A 15060-nucleotide genomic window follows, 5' to 3' on the forward strand; every position below is an offset into this window, starting at 1 on the left:
AGTAGTTGTTTGGTGCTATTCTGAAAGCCTGAAACGGCTTCTAACGCGAGAAATTACTGCTCAAATGCATCTAAATGTCGCCCTGTTTTGCATATTCTTGAGTACTAAGAGTTGTGAACACAATGTTGTCTGCCATCTATGGAATGTTTTTATTAATATAAGGATGTGTGGCATCTTGGAAAAAGTCAAATCCACAGTTATAGATTGTTTATAAAGGGTTCACATATGATACTGGATACTTGCAATACTAGATTTTAGCATATAGTGTGTCATTAGAGTGTATTGACGTGGAGAAATTAACAATATTCACTGGATTTTACCTAGGTAATACTGTATCTGGCATTTGTAGACTGGTCTTTGCAGCAAAGAGTTGATTTTAAATGGTGTTTTCATCCTTGACTACAGTTATGTACTAGTGGATATAATGGCTGGCTGACTGGACAGTGCGCATAAGTATATACAAGCCTTCCATAACCTTACAAAGCTGTATTAATGACTCCAAGCATATTCTGAGACCAAAGCTTCTGCTAAATCTTTAGTTTATCTGATTTACACCACTATCTTACATGGTTGATTGCTATTAGGAACATGAATGTCTTTTGACACTAAAGAAGGTACAATTATGCAGTGCCAAGATGCTAGTGATGCAAAAGAGATATAAACAAAGTGGTAATCATTAAAGGGGCTTACGAGTATTCTGCATTGCGTCTAGGATGCAATACGATCATGTAAGGATTGCTTGCCATCATTTCAGCTATTTCCTTGTACACCGCCATATTCCACTTTGTATTAATCCACTTCATATGACAATGGACACCAGATGCCGCCTCATTCATGCATAAGAAACCGTTGATAGGCAAGCAAAAGAAATGTGCACATGTGTATTCAGTTGAGCCATTCTGGTGTAAACTGACGATCTAGACCCTAAATAGAAATCAGTACATCCCACCCAAGATAAACACTGAACCGTGAAACGACACAGCAGATTGAATTACAATCATTCATCACTGTTTCGATGCAAAAAACAAAAGAGCAAGGTGTCTCCCTTACGTACAAGTCCTTTTGCTTGCAAGCTGTTTGCCATTTGTGTGCTGCATCACGATTTCTTAACAATCGCACTATATACATACATGCCCAGATTTCTGTATTCTGTCGTTTTAATGTTACGACGACGATCTTTGTGGGTGTGTCCTCTTTTCTTTGTTTGTTTCATAGATTTTTTTTATAGCTATTTCAATAAAGCCTTCCAATTTACTTGTATAGTAGAAAATTGCCGAGTATTTTCGGTGTTTTGTACGCCACTACATGATGATTAAAAGGCTATTGGAGCTAGTATAGGATATGCCATGCACACGATAATAGCGACTATACCTAAAGAGACAAAAGAGAGACAGAGAGTAAATGTAAGAGGCGAACGAGCAAATTAAACTTATTTATGCTAGCTTACAACAAATAGAGAGATCATACTAACATGTATGATCCCGAGGAGATTGCTTCTAAACTTTACAGTGTGGATCGAAATCAGCTAAATGTGTGCTGCTTGAATTTATGTATGAAAGGGCGATGATGATGCTACTTTTTGCTTCACTGCTTCTCATCTGCTCGTGAACGAGCTTGCATAAAGTATACGTATGTATATATATATCGCTTTGTTTATTCGTTTTTCGCTTTTTCTTTCCCTTCCTTCTAGCACTTGATCATACTACATGAATCATTATTAGATTTGCTTTATTTCACACAGCACACTTGTACTTTATTTACTAATATCAATAATGACTACACATCCAGACGAATTGATGTCACCTAATGCGATACCTACCATCCAGATCCAAGAGCCTACATCGCCCCCACCCCATTTACCAACACTGCGATCACAATCGTTTGAGCTGCCCAGAGAAAAGACAACAGGTGCGCGTGCTCACTTCGATACACCCGCTTCAGCAGTAAGACCAGGCTTCAACCGTGCCAGTATATCTCACAGTGAGGGATACACATTCCGTAGACCCTCTTTGAATTCACGCAAATCATTTGCAAGATCCGTATCTTCCTTTTCGCTGTACTCACATTTTGCTGGTGAAAGATTCAGCCATCCCCATCATCGTCATCATCGTCACTCCTTATCGAGAAAGAGCAGTGCCAAATCATCAGACGTAGAGGATGTTTCCATCAAAGATGGTACTTCAAGCGACAGTAGCTATAACAACACAAGCAGCATTGATGAAAAGGATGGCGAAAACGAAACTCCTAAAGCATCTGTAGGAAAAGCAATGTTCATGTTTCTCAAGGCTTTCATTGGATCAGGAGTACTTTTCCTACCAAAGGCGTATGTAGAGTCCCTTGCTGTACAATGATGAATAGAGGCTGACTTGTATACAGATTCGAGCATGGCGGACTGGCATTATCCTGCGTGTTGATGGTCATCATTGCGTGTATCTGCCTATTTGCATTTTTGAGATTGGTCGACACCCAGCTGGTAATTGGGGGCTCTTATGGCGACATTGGCCAAGTGCTGTTTGGAAGGTGGGTCAAGTACATTGTGCTGTTCTTTATTGTCCTATCGCAAATGGGGTTTGTGTGCTCCTACTTTGTGTTTATCTCTGGCAATTTAGTCAATATTGTCGATGTCTTGTCCCACTGTGGTGCGCAGATCGAGCAAAAGTATTACATCTGGTTTCCCTTGATTTTTATCATACCCTTGGTATTAATTCGACATATTGCTAAACTGTCGTTCACTGCCATCATTGCGGACGCCTTTATTTTGTTTGGTTTGATCAGCTGTTTGTATTTTACAGCGCACGAACTAAAGAGCTTCGGAATGGGGCCGGAAGTCAAGGCTGTCAATCCTGCCAACTTTGCACTGATGCTTGGTACAGCAACATTTTCATTTGAAGGCATTGGATTAGGTAAATGAAGATGACATGGTGCCTATCTAGCTCTCTTGACTCATCAGTTCTCTCTAGTAATACCTATTGTAGAATCCATGAAGCAACCAGAACGATTTCCATTTGTCGTTACAGTAGGAATGGCTATTGTTTGCTCCATTTACATCTTGATTGGAGCCATATCTTACATGGCCTATGGTAATCACATTCAAGCAGCTGTGGTATACAATTTCCCTCGTGATAATCCACTTACCATTGCTGTGCAACTGCTCTACTCGATTGCCATTATCTTGACGTAAGTCTTCATGTATGCAAATGCCATGTACTTTTATTAAATCATCTAATGTACACAACAGTGCTCCATTAATGCTGTTTCCGGCAACGAAAATCTTGGAAAACGGTATATTTCGAAAATGCAGATCGGGAAGCCAAGACTTTAAAGTAAAATGGTGCAAGAATCTGTTTCGAGTTTTCTTACTATCTTTCTGTGCGGCAGTGGCATTTGGCATTGGAGGGGAAAACCTGGATGTTTTCGTATCGCTAGGTAAAGTGTACCATCTAATATCGGAAAAATAAGCTGATTTTAACACATTTACAGTCGGTTCCGTTGCTTGTGTTCCCCTGTGCTTTATATTTCCAGGCAAGTTTCGACCCTGCTATACATTTTTACTGCTACCTAACATGTCAATATTTAGGACTCTTCCACTACAAGGTATCCAAGAGCTTGAAGGAGAAAACCATGGACATTGTCCTGTCGACATTCGGCATTGGCATCATGATATTTACACTGTATGTCACCATCGCTTCATTTGTGAAGCCGGAAATTGCCTCTTTTGTATTATCACCTTATTGCCCCACATAGAAATTTGCATGAATAAAAGAAAATTCTTTTTTACTGCTCAGCACCATCATTATTGAAACTCACACATTGCCTGACATTTTTTCTGTGATTCCAAATAGTATAAATAGCACGATATTTCTTGACGTGTCTAGTAAATCCATATCAAATACATATTCTACAACTCAAACAAACATATTCCAAATGACACATAGCAAAGATAACAATGCTCGCCCAGAACGCCAAGAAAGACATGTTGCCAGGTAAGTTTGGATGGAGAGCATCTTACGAGATCAAAATGGCTCATTATTATGAAATTAGAAATGGCCAAACTGTCACCATGAAGAAGGGAGGCGCTGGACATGCCAACTGGGGAGTCGAAGGCGATGAGGTACCTGACTTATATGAATACACGCATGAAGTGGTTGAAGAGGCTATTACCAAGGCTGACAAAGTGAACATTGTTGATGCTGACACGTTTAAAAACATGCGCTCTTAATTCCTGGACACTGGCGTACTATATCTTGTAAATACCTCTCCATCTAATGTACCATAATCAATAAAACCCTCAGCTTTAACGTAATCTACACTGCATTGTTGATGTTTACTCAAGCATCAAGCCGACTTGGCATTTCAAAGTAGGATTATCTCAAAAGAAATGCCGCGAAAACAACATCTAAACCTACTCGTGTTGTTCTGTTTGTCTGACAAGTGTGTGTGGCTACGATAATCTTGCTACTGACACAAACTATGACAAATCCAAACAGATATAATCGCTGACTTGCCTAGAACGAATAGAAAGCGGATAAACCAGCGTTAGCCGGTTGGTCGTGCGTATGTGCCTCTTATACTTGACATGTTGTGGACAATCTTTATCATTCAAAAAAGACAAATATCTGTAGACACCTGATGACCTATGATTTGATGTAAGTTGGCATCGTCTATCTATATGAACGCAGCTGTCTTGGTGTGTGTGTATGTTCAGACTTGTTCTTCATGCCCCTCTAATTTTGAAACAGGAGTATGGCGGTTTCTATGGCGTGTTGTATCACCAATATATAGATGGTATTCATGTCCATAACGGACATCCGCAAGAAGCATTCTGCAAGCCTATGATGCTTTGATAAAGAAACCGTACAGTGACACATGAACTCCAAGCCCTCCCACGTTTTTCTTTGAGAACGGGATCCATTCTTGCATAGACTAAGCCCTAATTAGCCACCATTGATAGGTACATTATTGCAACAAGTGTTTATGCTTTGGATGGCTCTTTGCCTTCACTTCGCTTCGGTGAGAGCCAACCAGCGCAGCGGCAGTTCGCGCTACCGTATCTTATCAAAATACTGTTACTTTCATTTTGACTTCCATTTGCATATGAAAACCATATTATCTGTAATTCTGATTCTTATATGATGCTCTTCATCCATATACACGTATCTACTTCATATACGGGTAAGCAGTATACTGGTATTTCCTCTTTTTAGTCCTTAGTGTCCCTGATACAGCAACATCTGAGCGCATTTGAGCTGCGTTTTCTTGCGTTCAAGGCTGTTTTAGATCGTCAGAATAGTACCAAACAATTGTACTTTAGTAATAACTTCCTGATATCTTTGCTCAACTTTTTGGAGACCCAAAAAACATCATCAAGAATTGGCCAAAAAGCATGAGGTACCCCTCATGGTTTTCATCGAAAATCAAACGATCATATTTTTGCCCTCAAAAATGAAGACTTTTGTTATGGTATATATTGAATCAAAATGATGCTATTGACCCAAAGCAACCCCTAAAACCATCCTTGTGAGACCTTGATATGGAAAATCTCGCCTTTTTTGCCAGAAATCTCATTTTCTATTCTACCAAATTTCTCAAAAAATTCATTCAAAACACCTACTACAATTAGCACCATTGGAAGCGCCTTGAAAAGTACTCCAAGAATGTATTAGGAAGTACTTTTTTTGTAGGGGAGTTGTACTCCATTTTTTATGTAAAGTCCTCTAAATGTCATGATGAGGGGAGAAGAAGACTAAGATATGTTACTGGATCAGTAGAGGTGCGGTCATGCATTTGGTGGATTTGGTGTGTAGCAAGAAACTCGCGCCAATCTGGTTGTGGGTGTCCAGAGAGCGAAATGGCTATAGTTTTCCTGTAATTTAGTAGTGCATTCGATGCTCTCATGTATGTATAGATAGAGTCCTGCAGAAGAAGAAAATCCAAAAAGTTCTTCAAATAGACTAATGTGTCATCTGCATAGGCTAGAATTTTGTACTTAATTGGATTGCAATGGGTGGGAGAGACTGAAGGAGTGTTGCAAGGGGAGGCTGGCGGAGAGGATGCGTTGGTGAGGCTTTTGGTTAGATCGTCTATGTCAACAGTAGGTGATGGATGTGATGGGGCTTTTTGTTGTACATGGAAACCCTCAAAAGTAGGGTTCTGTTGAGTGGAGCAGAGGAAAGGGTCAAAAGCAATGTTGAAAAGGAGGGGACTGAGTGGATCACCTTGTTGAAGGCCTCTTTCTTGAGGAAAAGGTGCCGTGGTGATGTGGCCATTAATGTTGATTTGGATGTTAGTGGAGAAGAAAAGTGAGATGATACAGTGTGTGAAAGATTGTGGAATACCAAATTGGAGCATAATGTGTTGAAGATATTCGGGATGAATACGATCATATGCTTTTTCTTGATCCAAAAGAAGAGCAATGGCGGATGAATGGTTGGTAGTAGCTAGGAGTTTGGTGGTCCGTAATGCGAAGCCGTGCTCGCCAATGAAGCGGTTCGGCATGAATCCAAGTTGTTGGGGGCTGATTAGTTGTTGCATATGTGGCATCAGACGTTGGTTGAGCAGGCGTGTGAAGATTTTGGCATCGCAGTTGATTAACGAGATGGGACGAAAATTCCTCAGGTCTGTGAGATCGCCCTTTTTAGGGAGCAGGCACATGCAAGTAGTGAGCCAGCTGTTGGGAAAGATACCGAGGGTAAGAGCCTCCTTGAAGACGGCATGGGCAAGTTGGGCTGTTTGTTGGTGGGATAATAGCACCGCTAGGATTTCATAGGGTAGGCTATCCGTACCTGGGCTGCTATGGTTGGGTGACCGCTGTGCACCAGTCATAATCTCGTCGATGGTAAATGGCGTCTCCAAGGTGGGCTGGCTGTTTACTGGGATCTGTGCTGTGGCAGGGATGGTGTTGCATAGTTCAGAGATGCTGGTATAATCTATGGGGTCAGTAGTATATAGCTTACGATAAAAACATACTGCAGCATCCTGCATAGTCTCTGCCGTATCGCAGATGGAGTGGGTGTCTGGATGTTGGAGAGTATTAGGAAGTGCGGTCTGATCATCACAGTTTATATAGTCGAAGATAATAAAATAGATTAAAGAAGTCGAAAAAACCAGGTTTAGGCCAATCATGAGCAGGAAAAAATTAACCGAGTGTGAATAATTTTTGGTGGCGGGCGGCGCTGCTGCTGGCTGGCCCAAATACTTTTCTGATGATGACAATAATGATTGCAATGATGATTAAATGGGAATTATGAAGTTGAAAGTGCAGTTGCTTAGTCCAAATAATTTTCTTTGCTTTCTTCAGTAGGTTTTTCCTATAAATATGTCTTTTGCAATGACAATCTCCCAAAAAAAAGTCATTGAAGATCTTACACAAGTCCTGAGTTTGTGCATGGCCAGCTTTATGGCTGATTGTTCTCTTGCTTGCGACTTTGGTAGAGTATCTTTGTACTTTCGCGAAAGCCATCTGATCAAGTACTGACGATATTATCCTTAATCAAATTTTTCCTGTGTGTTCGAACTCACTGCACCTTGTAATAGTTGAAACTAGTGGTCATGCCCTCCTTGTCCCTCTTGTATTAGATAAAACGGTCTTCCGGTAGCATGTTAATAACATAGTAAATACAAATAATCGCCTGCTTTTTCTCCATAAAAAAAAAGCTACACTTGGTTCATATAATCAATAAATTGGCAGTGGTTTTCCAGTAAAGTTATACACATTAATACATGGTATGAGTCATGTTTTACCAGAGCAATATTTACGATGATAATAAGCTGTGTCGCCATTGATCTTCACTTTAGTTTGCAGTATCGGTTTCCTTAGATCTTGGGCGTAGCATATATCCAACCCGCAGAGCGAATCAAATTTTATTGCGAGTCTTTTTGCAGCTTCATCAGTGCTTTCTCCGTTGTAAGAGCATTGTTCCGGGAGATATTTGTCATAAAAGGTACCAATGAAGGTTGATTAATATAAACAAGTTGGTCCACAAGAAAAAAAAAAAAAAGTTGCTCAACCATAAAAAGATAGGGGAATCTATCAGTTCATGCAAACATTTGTCCAATTGATGGCCAGAATGTCAAAATATCACCGCATAGAACCATGTTTGTATTGCAGTCATGCGATAATCTCTGTTTCGTTTGTTTTTTCCCATCATTGCAGTGGCCATAAAAACGCCCACATTTGCTAGCTTCCATTTTTTCTTTCTTCATTCTTCTTCTTTATATATTCAAAATCATGACTCGTAGCAAGGATTCCGTTTTTTCTTACCAACAGCGCCATGAAAGACATGTAGCCAGGTACGCCCGCCGTGATTTTGTTGTCATCTCATCTAAGAATGTAGAGACTAAACATGCTGATTAGAAATGGCCAAAGCGAATTGCGTTATGGCGTAAAGAAAATGGGCGCTGGTGCTGGTAACTGGGGTGTCTTGGGTGATGAATTGCCTGATGTTCAAGAGATTGTTCGTGCCGAGATTGAAAGTAATAGCTTGCCAGGAAATCATCATCAAAACGGTACAAAGCTTAATCTGGTTGATTCAGAGACATTTGAATATATGCGCTCAACTGAACAAGCTTCCTAAATGCATATGATATCGACTCCTCTCTTTCTGTCTAGTCAAAACCCTTCCGCTTCCTCTCCTTTTTATTCCATCGCAATAAAATCAACTGTTTATGCAGCTACATCTTCCTGTGGCTGTAATACTGTCTCTTGTAATTTGATGGCTAGTTTCTCTTCTTGCAACTGATGATATCGCTTCTCCATAGCCTCCAATTCATGGATTCGGTTGACCTGAGCCACCAGTTGCTCAGTCGCTATATTCATCCAAGTTAATGCTTACATTTTAAGCAGTTCACCAATGACCCTTACCCGACTTGAAATGCTCTTGTGATGTACGCAACGATGGCGATACAAACAACCCAAACCAATGCAATGGATCCCCGCTCTTTTTGATCTTTTTCTTGTTCTTTTTTTCGTCCAATTCTATATCATCCTTGTCGTCTTGAGGCTTCTCTTCCACTGCCACCCACTCTGAGTTCTTCTTTTTCTCTGGCTCATGCACATTGCGCTTCCTTAGGCCGTCTTTCTTTTCGTCTAATGCTGGTTTTGGCTTCACAGGCGGTGCTATTGTCTTGGTGTGCATGATGCTTTGATCGTCAATTTCACTAGCAACCAGCGTTATCCAGCTAGCCTCATTCCTCCTTTTTGCAATAGCTACTTACATTTGCAATATGGCCTTCATACGCTCGTCATACGAAAAATGAGATACTGTGCGTGCTCCCATGGTATATTTGGCATGCGCTAAATTAAGAAATCCCTATCATGTGTATGCATTGGCCATTTAGCGAGTGAAAACATCTGTGTATTCTGTCTGTCTCTTGTATACTTTTTGAAACTGGCCTCCTGTTTCCTTCCATTGCTGCGAGTATTCATTCAGCTTTGTCAAATACGCTCTACTTAGAGTGTCCAATTCCTGGCAGATAGCTTTGTAATTGCTGCTAGACATGCTTTATTAGTTATTAATAAGATAATAAATGAGAGAAAGAAAGAAGGAAGAAAGCGCGCGTTTTTGTTTATCGTTGAAATGCTGCAAATTTAATTTAAACTGTTGGTATCAAGCATCACAACAGCAAGCATGATTCAACAACCGATGTTAGTGGTGCTTCTTGTTGTCTCCTGCTTCTTCTTGCTCCTCGTCTTCTTCTTCTGCTTCTTCTTCTCGGTCAGTCTCTTGATCGTCCTCAGTCTCCTTGTCCTTGTTGGACCGCTTCATGACAAAGTAGTGTGTGATTTGGAGTCCAATGATACCTGAATCCATGCTTATTTAAGCACATTGCGATCACCTTTAAAAATAGAAACGACACTCACCCGTAATGGCCAGCACAATGATAAAATGGGCTGCAGCTATATTTTTCAAGGAAGCCGTGATATCACTCACATCTGCTGACTGATTGACGACCGCAATGGCTATAAAATGTTGGGTTATGACCCTAAGCGTACAATGCTCATTTTCACACCTACCTGGTTTCACGGACGAAAGATAGGTAGTAACTCCAAACATCATCAACACTGGATACAACATGCATGAATATCGTCTAAGGGGAGGGTGGGGGGGGGGGACGGGGAACAGGCTTACCTAATGAGGCTCCATCAAATAGCAAGTTTCCATCTGTCATAGTTAATAAGCCTGTAGCAAAACCAGTTGCTGCAATACACAAATTAGCAATAGGAACGTATTTCAAGATGTTGGGAATATGGCCTTGATTCGCATAATAAAACTAAATGGCATGCTAGTTAGCAACACTGCGCCAATATGGATTCATGTCATGTTTACAGTTGCTCGAGTGATCGCCTCTGGATATTCTGATGGGTTGGCCCAGAGCAAATAGTAATCGAATGCCCAATCTGACCAATAAGTCTACATGTACAAGACATTGCATGAAAGTTAGATCTACATTTATAATTCCCGGGCCAACAGGGTTTTGCTTACACCATAAGAAAAAAAACATGAACACAGTATAAGAGCCACTTTGGCTGTTTGCATGTATTCTCTGTCCATTTTACTGCTTGCAATTGTGAGAGTAAAAGAGAATGTGAAAAGAGAAAGAGAGAGAGAGACAAAAAACCAACTCGCCCAATTTACACCAAAGTAAATGACATCATGTAAGCTGTATAAAATGGGTTTGAACTCTCTTGTGGTTGTACGCTTTTTTTTTTTTTTTTTTTTTTTTTCTTCTCTTCTTCTTTTCATTCTCTTTTTCTATCTTTGTAGAAGAAAGATGGATGATTATCCAAATAGAAGACGACCTCATAATGCAGCAGCCCCCATCATAGGTTCTCCTTTATCTGATCCAGGTATATCCTCATTATCCACATCACCGCAATCCTTCTTTTTTGAGAGGACTCAATCGCTGGATGCCATCACACATCAATCCTTCCCAGATATGGGAAGATCTCTTTCTGTCGTAAGCGAGATCGAGGTCATCCTGGATGATGGCACTACGCAAAAGAGAACTGTATCGCTCTCTACGATACCTGACCAAGACGAGCACGAAGATCACTACGGATCAAGACGAAGCAGAAGAAACAGGTACCCATGATCCTCTGCTTGATCTGTGTTGTGCAAAACGCTGAAAATTTTTCTTAGCTCAACAGACAATCACCATGATGATGCGGATGCGGATGACACAACACCACTATTAAAGTCGCACAAGGACGTATATCAGGCCATAGGCTATCAACCTCATCAGGAAGATCAGTTATCTTCTTCTTCTGACAGTGATACAGACTCCTCCACCTCAGACGACGACTCAGACGAGTCATTCTTCCCTGTGCAAACAACGCCTTCCAAACGCAAATCACACTATGTCATTGAGGACGATCATGGATCTGCAGGCTGGGCAAGTCGGCTCTATTCCACGATACATGCCCTTTCAGCTGCTTGTACATTTACGCCTCGTCAACGTCTTGTGCTCAAGTGCAGTTTTGCCTACATGTTGGGCTCCTTGTTCACATTTGTGCCTGCCATGAACGCACTGATCGGCTACAACCATGTCTCCAGCCATCTGGTAGCGACAGCCACCGTTTTTTTCAATCCTGCGAAATCACTAGGCGGCATGGTAGAAGCGGCACTGTATGGTTGGGGATACACACTGTTTGCGTTGGTCGTGTGCTTGGGCTCCATGATTACAACCGACTTTTTTGTGGATCGCAACATGTTTAACATTGCGCATGCCATCTCGCTGGGCTTCTGGTTAGCGGGATCTACATTTATTGTGGCATTTCTAAAGGCACATTGGAACAAACCACCTGTTGCCACAGGTAAAAAAAAAAAAAAAAAAAAAAAAAAAAAAAAAATACACGTATTTATATTGGCCTTTTGACATTTATACCTCTATATAGCATCTAGCTTATGTTTCATCATCATTTTCATTATTGTGGTTCGAGAAGGGTCAGCGAATCGAGGTGATTTCGATACGACTCGCATTGAACAAATTACATCTGCCGTGGCGACTGGTACCTTGGTCACTGTGTCATGTTGCATTCTCTTCTGGCCTATATCCGCAAGCAAGAAGCTAAAGTAAGTTTCATGACATATGTTTAGACTAGCAAAAAAAAAAAAAAAAAATACTAAATTTTATGAATCCAAAAGGCAGGATTTAGAGGCTACACTCATGTCGTACAAGGTGCTTTTGAAACTGTTGACCAAAACCTTCTTGTTGGATGATGATCTCCCTGAATTCAAGGCAAATAATTCCCTCAAAACAGCTATTGACTCTCACCGCGCTAGTTTCACATCGTTGCAGAAATCACTGGCTGAGGCAAAACTGGAGGTTATTTGGAATGACGAAATAAGAGGCTGCACAAAGGAATACGATGCTGTGGTCAAGAGCATGCAGCGCCTCGCTCAGTCGATGGGTGGCCTCAGAAGCAGTTGTGGTCTCCAGTTTGAACTCATGCAACAAGATGGTGCAAAAAACGCTAAAAAGCCTGGTTCATCATCATCCCCCTCGGCTGCATCATCGTCGCGCAATATCAAGCTTAGAAAAGGCAGGGAGACCTGGAACATCAAAGCAGATCATCACCGTCGTAAGTTGGAAGGCCAGATCAGGCGTCAAAAGCAACAACAGCGACAACAACAGCAAAGCGCCTTCAAATCAAAAAGAGCACTGACAGAAGACGAATTCTTTCAACTGCCTAACCATCATAGCCATCAAAACGAAGATCCAGACGACGACACATTAATTGAATTCATTCACACTATACGCCAACCGTTGAAATCACTTGCCTACACGTGTAAACAAACCATCCTTCATTTACAAAATGAGTTTTCCAGCAAACCTAGAACTGGGCCCAGCCACGAAACACTCAAGAGTAATCTGATTAAAGCCATTGCCTTGTTTGAGGTATCGCAACGTCAAGCTGTGAAACGATTAAACAAGCATCGATTGAAACGCCATCCTCCTCCTCCATCCAGTAGCACCAGCGCCTTTCACTCTTGGGCTGATAGCTATGCTCCTTCCGAGGATGTGTTTTTGGTGTACTTTTTTGTATTCAACATGATTGAATTTGCAAGAGAATTGATCTCGTTGGTGGAATCAGTAGAGGCACTCTCCATTGTCAAACAAAAGAAGCGCACCTTGTGTGCCCTGATCTGCCAATTCTTCACCAGCAAAACATCTGAAGCGACGACGACAGCAGCATCAGATAAAAAGAAGCCTGCCTTTATTCCAAATGAACGACACAAGATGGACACTTTGCACACACCTGTACCCAAGACACATTGGAGACGTATTATTTTGCGTGTATGGAGAACATTTTCACTGTTTAAACTACAAAAGGTGAGATATGCTACCAAGGCGACTGTGGCTGTGATTCTGCTAGCCATACCTGCTTTTCTGGAATCCACGGGTGCCTGGTTTCGTGAATGGCGCATGGAATGGGCTCTTATTACTGTAAGTTTTTGTTTGCTTGTATGTGTATAATTGTACTCATGTAAATACCCAAAGTTGATGGTTGTCATGACACCAGTTGTTGGAGGCACCAATTTAGTCGCCATTTATCGTATTTACTCTACTACGTTGGGCTGCTTTGTAGCTATGTGTTTCTATTTGCTGTTTCCAGACAACATGTACATTTTGATCCTGTGTACCTGGCTGTTTTCTATTCCTAATTTCTGGTTAATTCTTCATCACAAGCACGGCAAATTTGGTCAATTCACCTTGCTCGCTTACAATCTGGTCATGCTCAACAAGTACAATGACAGAGAAACACATCGCATTGAAGTGACTCACTTGGCATTGCAGCGATTGCTGTCTATCTTAGTCGGTGTCATTTTTGGTTTGTTCGCTACTGCTTATGTTTGGCCCTATGAAGCCAGAGTGGAACTACGGAAGGGTGTTTCTGACTTTTTGCTTCGGCTAGCTTGGCTCTACCAGCGATTGGTATCCGTCTACTCACAACGACCTTCTTCCTCGCCTACTGAGAGTAGCGTCATTGCATTCGCTTCGTTGGACGATGTACGCGCACAAAGACAACATGCCTCGCAAGTGTTTATGGATGTGGAACTTGGGCTTCAGCGTACCTTGTTGGAGCTGCAAGAATTGCTCAAACAAACGCCCAATGAACCTCGGTTAAAGGGTGCATTTCCCGTAGCGACCTACAGCGACATTTTAGCTTCATTGCAAAATATCACAGACAAGTTTGCCTCCATGCGAACAGTGGTCTTCAAAGATGTCTGGTATGAGCAAGTGCAGCAAGACTTTATCAGCCCCGTGAGCCAAGAGAGAAAGGAAATGGTAGGCAATGTCTTGCTCTACTTTTACATTTTAGCCTCGGCCATACGACTCAAGACGCCCTTGCCACCGTATTTACCTCCAGCACGTAAGGCATGGGAATCATTGATCACACGATTGCGACAGCTCCCTGTCGTTCAGTCCAAACAACTGCTTGAAAAGGATCACGTCTACTTATTCTACTATACCTATGTTACTGTATTGGAAGACATTATTCGAGAGTTAGACAAGGTAAGGCAGTACATTGTTTATAAAGTTAATTTATTTACGATGCTTTTTCTTTTGATGCACATACAACACAGCTTGGTGCCAACATGACGCTCTTGTTCGGTGCCCTTGTACCAGGAGATCAGTGGGAGGCATTGTTTGATGCCAACGCAGACGACATTGAGCAAAGTACTAGTCTTTTGCTGTTTGAGGAGAACCATTAGTCAGTATTTTGTTCCAATAACACTAGTGCATCCTCTCTCGGTGATTCCAAATGTAGGGCTGCTATGGCATCAGTCGGTGTCATGACCTTGATAGGTGTTCCTGGCTCTGTTCTGAGTTCATGCACCACATAATAAATCTGAATATTTTCTTTGTCATTGAAATTTTTATCTGCTTGCACTTGATGGAAGCTCGCCATCCTGACAACAAAACTCATCAACATATCTGGTCATCATTGATGACTAGAAATAAATGACTTGGAGGTGATAACAAGGCTACGCTTCATCATTCTCAACTACAGTATTATTATCAATTTTTACTTATACTGTATTATCCAGTATACAA

The 15060-nt window shown here is 41.4% G+C and overlaps 7 protein-coding genes across 7 annotated transcripts; 4 read left to right on the forward strand and 3 right to left on the reverse strand.

Annotated features, from left to right (window-relative positions):
* Nucleotides 1-1772: 1772 nt before the first annotated feature.
* Nucleotides 1773-3744, forward strand: ATC70_000052 (uncharacterized protein; the record flags this gene model as incomplete). The annotated part of the gene is made up of 6 exons (XM_064819474.1): nt 1773-2323; nt 2377-2903; nt 2961-3177; nt 3239-3426; nt 3481-3522; nt 3578-3744. The coding sequence occupies 6 exons, from the start codon at nt 1773-1775 to the stop codon at nt 3742-3744; spliced, it is 1692 nt and encodes a 563-aa protein (XP_064677609.1).
* Nucleotides 3745-3924: 180 nt separating this feature from the next.
* Nucleotides 3925-4219, forward strand: ATC70_000053 (uncharacterized protein; the record flags this gene model as incomplete). Its single annotated transcript, XM_064819475.1, has 2 exons — nt 3925-3983; nt 4042-4219. 2 exons carry the CDS (start codon nt 3925-3927, stop codon nt 4217-4219), a joined length of 237 nt encoding a protein of 78 aa, XP_064677610.1.
* Nucleotides 4220-5721: 1502 nt separating this feature from the next.
* Nucleotides 5722-6981, reverse strand: ATC70_000054 (uncharacterized protein; the record flags this gene model as incomplete). Its single annotated transcript, XM_064819476.1, has 1 exon — nt 5722-6981. The coding sequence occupies one exon, from the start codon at nt 6979-6981 to the stop codon at nt 5722-5724; it is 1260 nt and encodes a 419-aa protein (XP_064677611.1).
* A 1246-nt stretch (nt 6982-8227) lies between these two features.
* Nucleotides 8228-8573, forward strand: ATC70_000055 (uncharacterized protein; the record flags this gene model as incomplete). The annotated part of the gene is made up of 2 exons (XM_064819477.1): nt 8228-8289; nt 8354-8573. 2 exons carry the CDS (start codon nt 8228-8230, stop codon nt 8571-8573), a joined length of 282 nt encoding a protein of 93 aa, XP_064677612.1.
* An 89-nt stretch (nt 8574-8662) lies between these two features.
* ATC70_000056 (uncharacterized protein) lies at nt 8663-9497 on the reverse strand (the record flags this gene model as incomplete). The annotated part of the gene is made up of 4 exons (XM_064819478.1): nt 8663-8805; nt 8861-9156; nt 9214-9308; nt 9378-9497. 4 exons carry the CDS (start codon nt 9495-9497, stop codon nt 8663-8665), a joined length of 654 nt encoding a protein of 217 aa, XP_064677613.1.
* Nucleotides 9498-9644: 147 nt separating this feature from the next.
* On the reverse strand, nt 9645-10550 carry ATC70_000057 (uncharacterized protein; the record flags this gene model as incomplete). Its single annotated transcript, XM_064819479.1, has 6 exons — nt 9645-9799; nt 9860-9958; nt 10013-10060; nt 10128-10269; nt 10326-10409; nt 10482-10550. The coding sequence occupies 6 exons, from the start codon at nt 10548-10550 to the stop codon at nt 9645-9647; spliced, it is 597 nt and encodes a 198-aa protein (XP_064677614.1).
* Nucleotides 10551-10770: 220 nt separating this feature from the next.
* Nucleotides 10771-14717, forward strand: ATC70_000058 (uncharacterized protein; the record flags this gene model as incomplete). The annotated part of the gene is made up of 6 exons (XM_064819480.1): nt 10771-11081; nt 11139-11812; nt 11894-12071; nt 12144-13446; nt 13501-14517; nt 14589-14717. The coding sequence occupies 6 exons, from the start codon at nt 10771-10773 to the stop codon at nt 14715-14717; spliced, it is 3612 nt and encodes a 1203-aa protein (XP_064677615.1).
* Nucleotides 14718-15060: the final 343 nt, after the last annotated feature.

The sequence above is a fragment of the Mucor velutinosus genome, assembly GCF_035048745.1.
Source record: "Mucor velutinosus strain NIH1002 chromosome Unknown tig00000025, whole genome shotgun sequence".
Taxonomy (NCBI): Eukaryota; Fungi; Mucoromycota; class Mucoromycetes; order Mucorales; family Mucoraceae; genus Mucor; species Mucor velutinosus.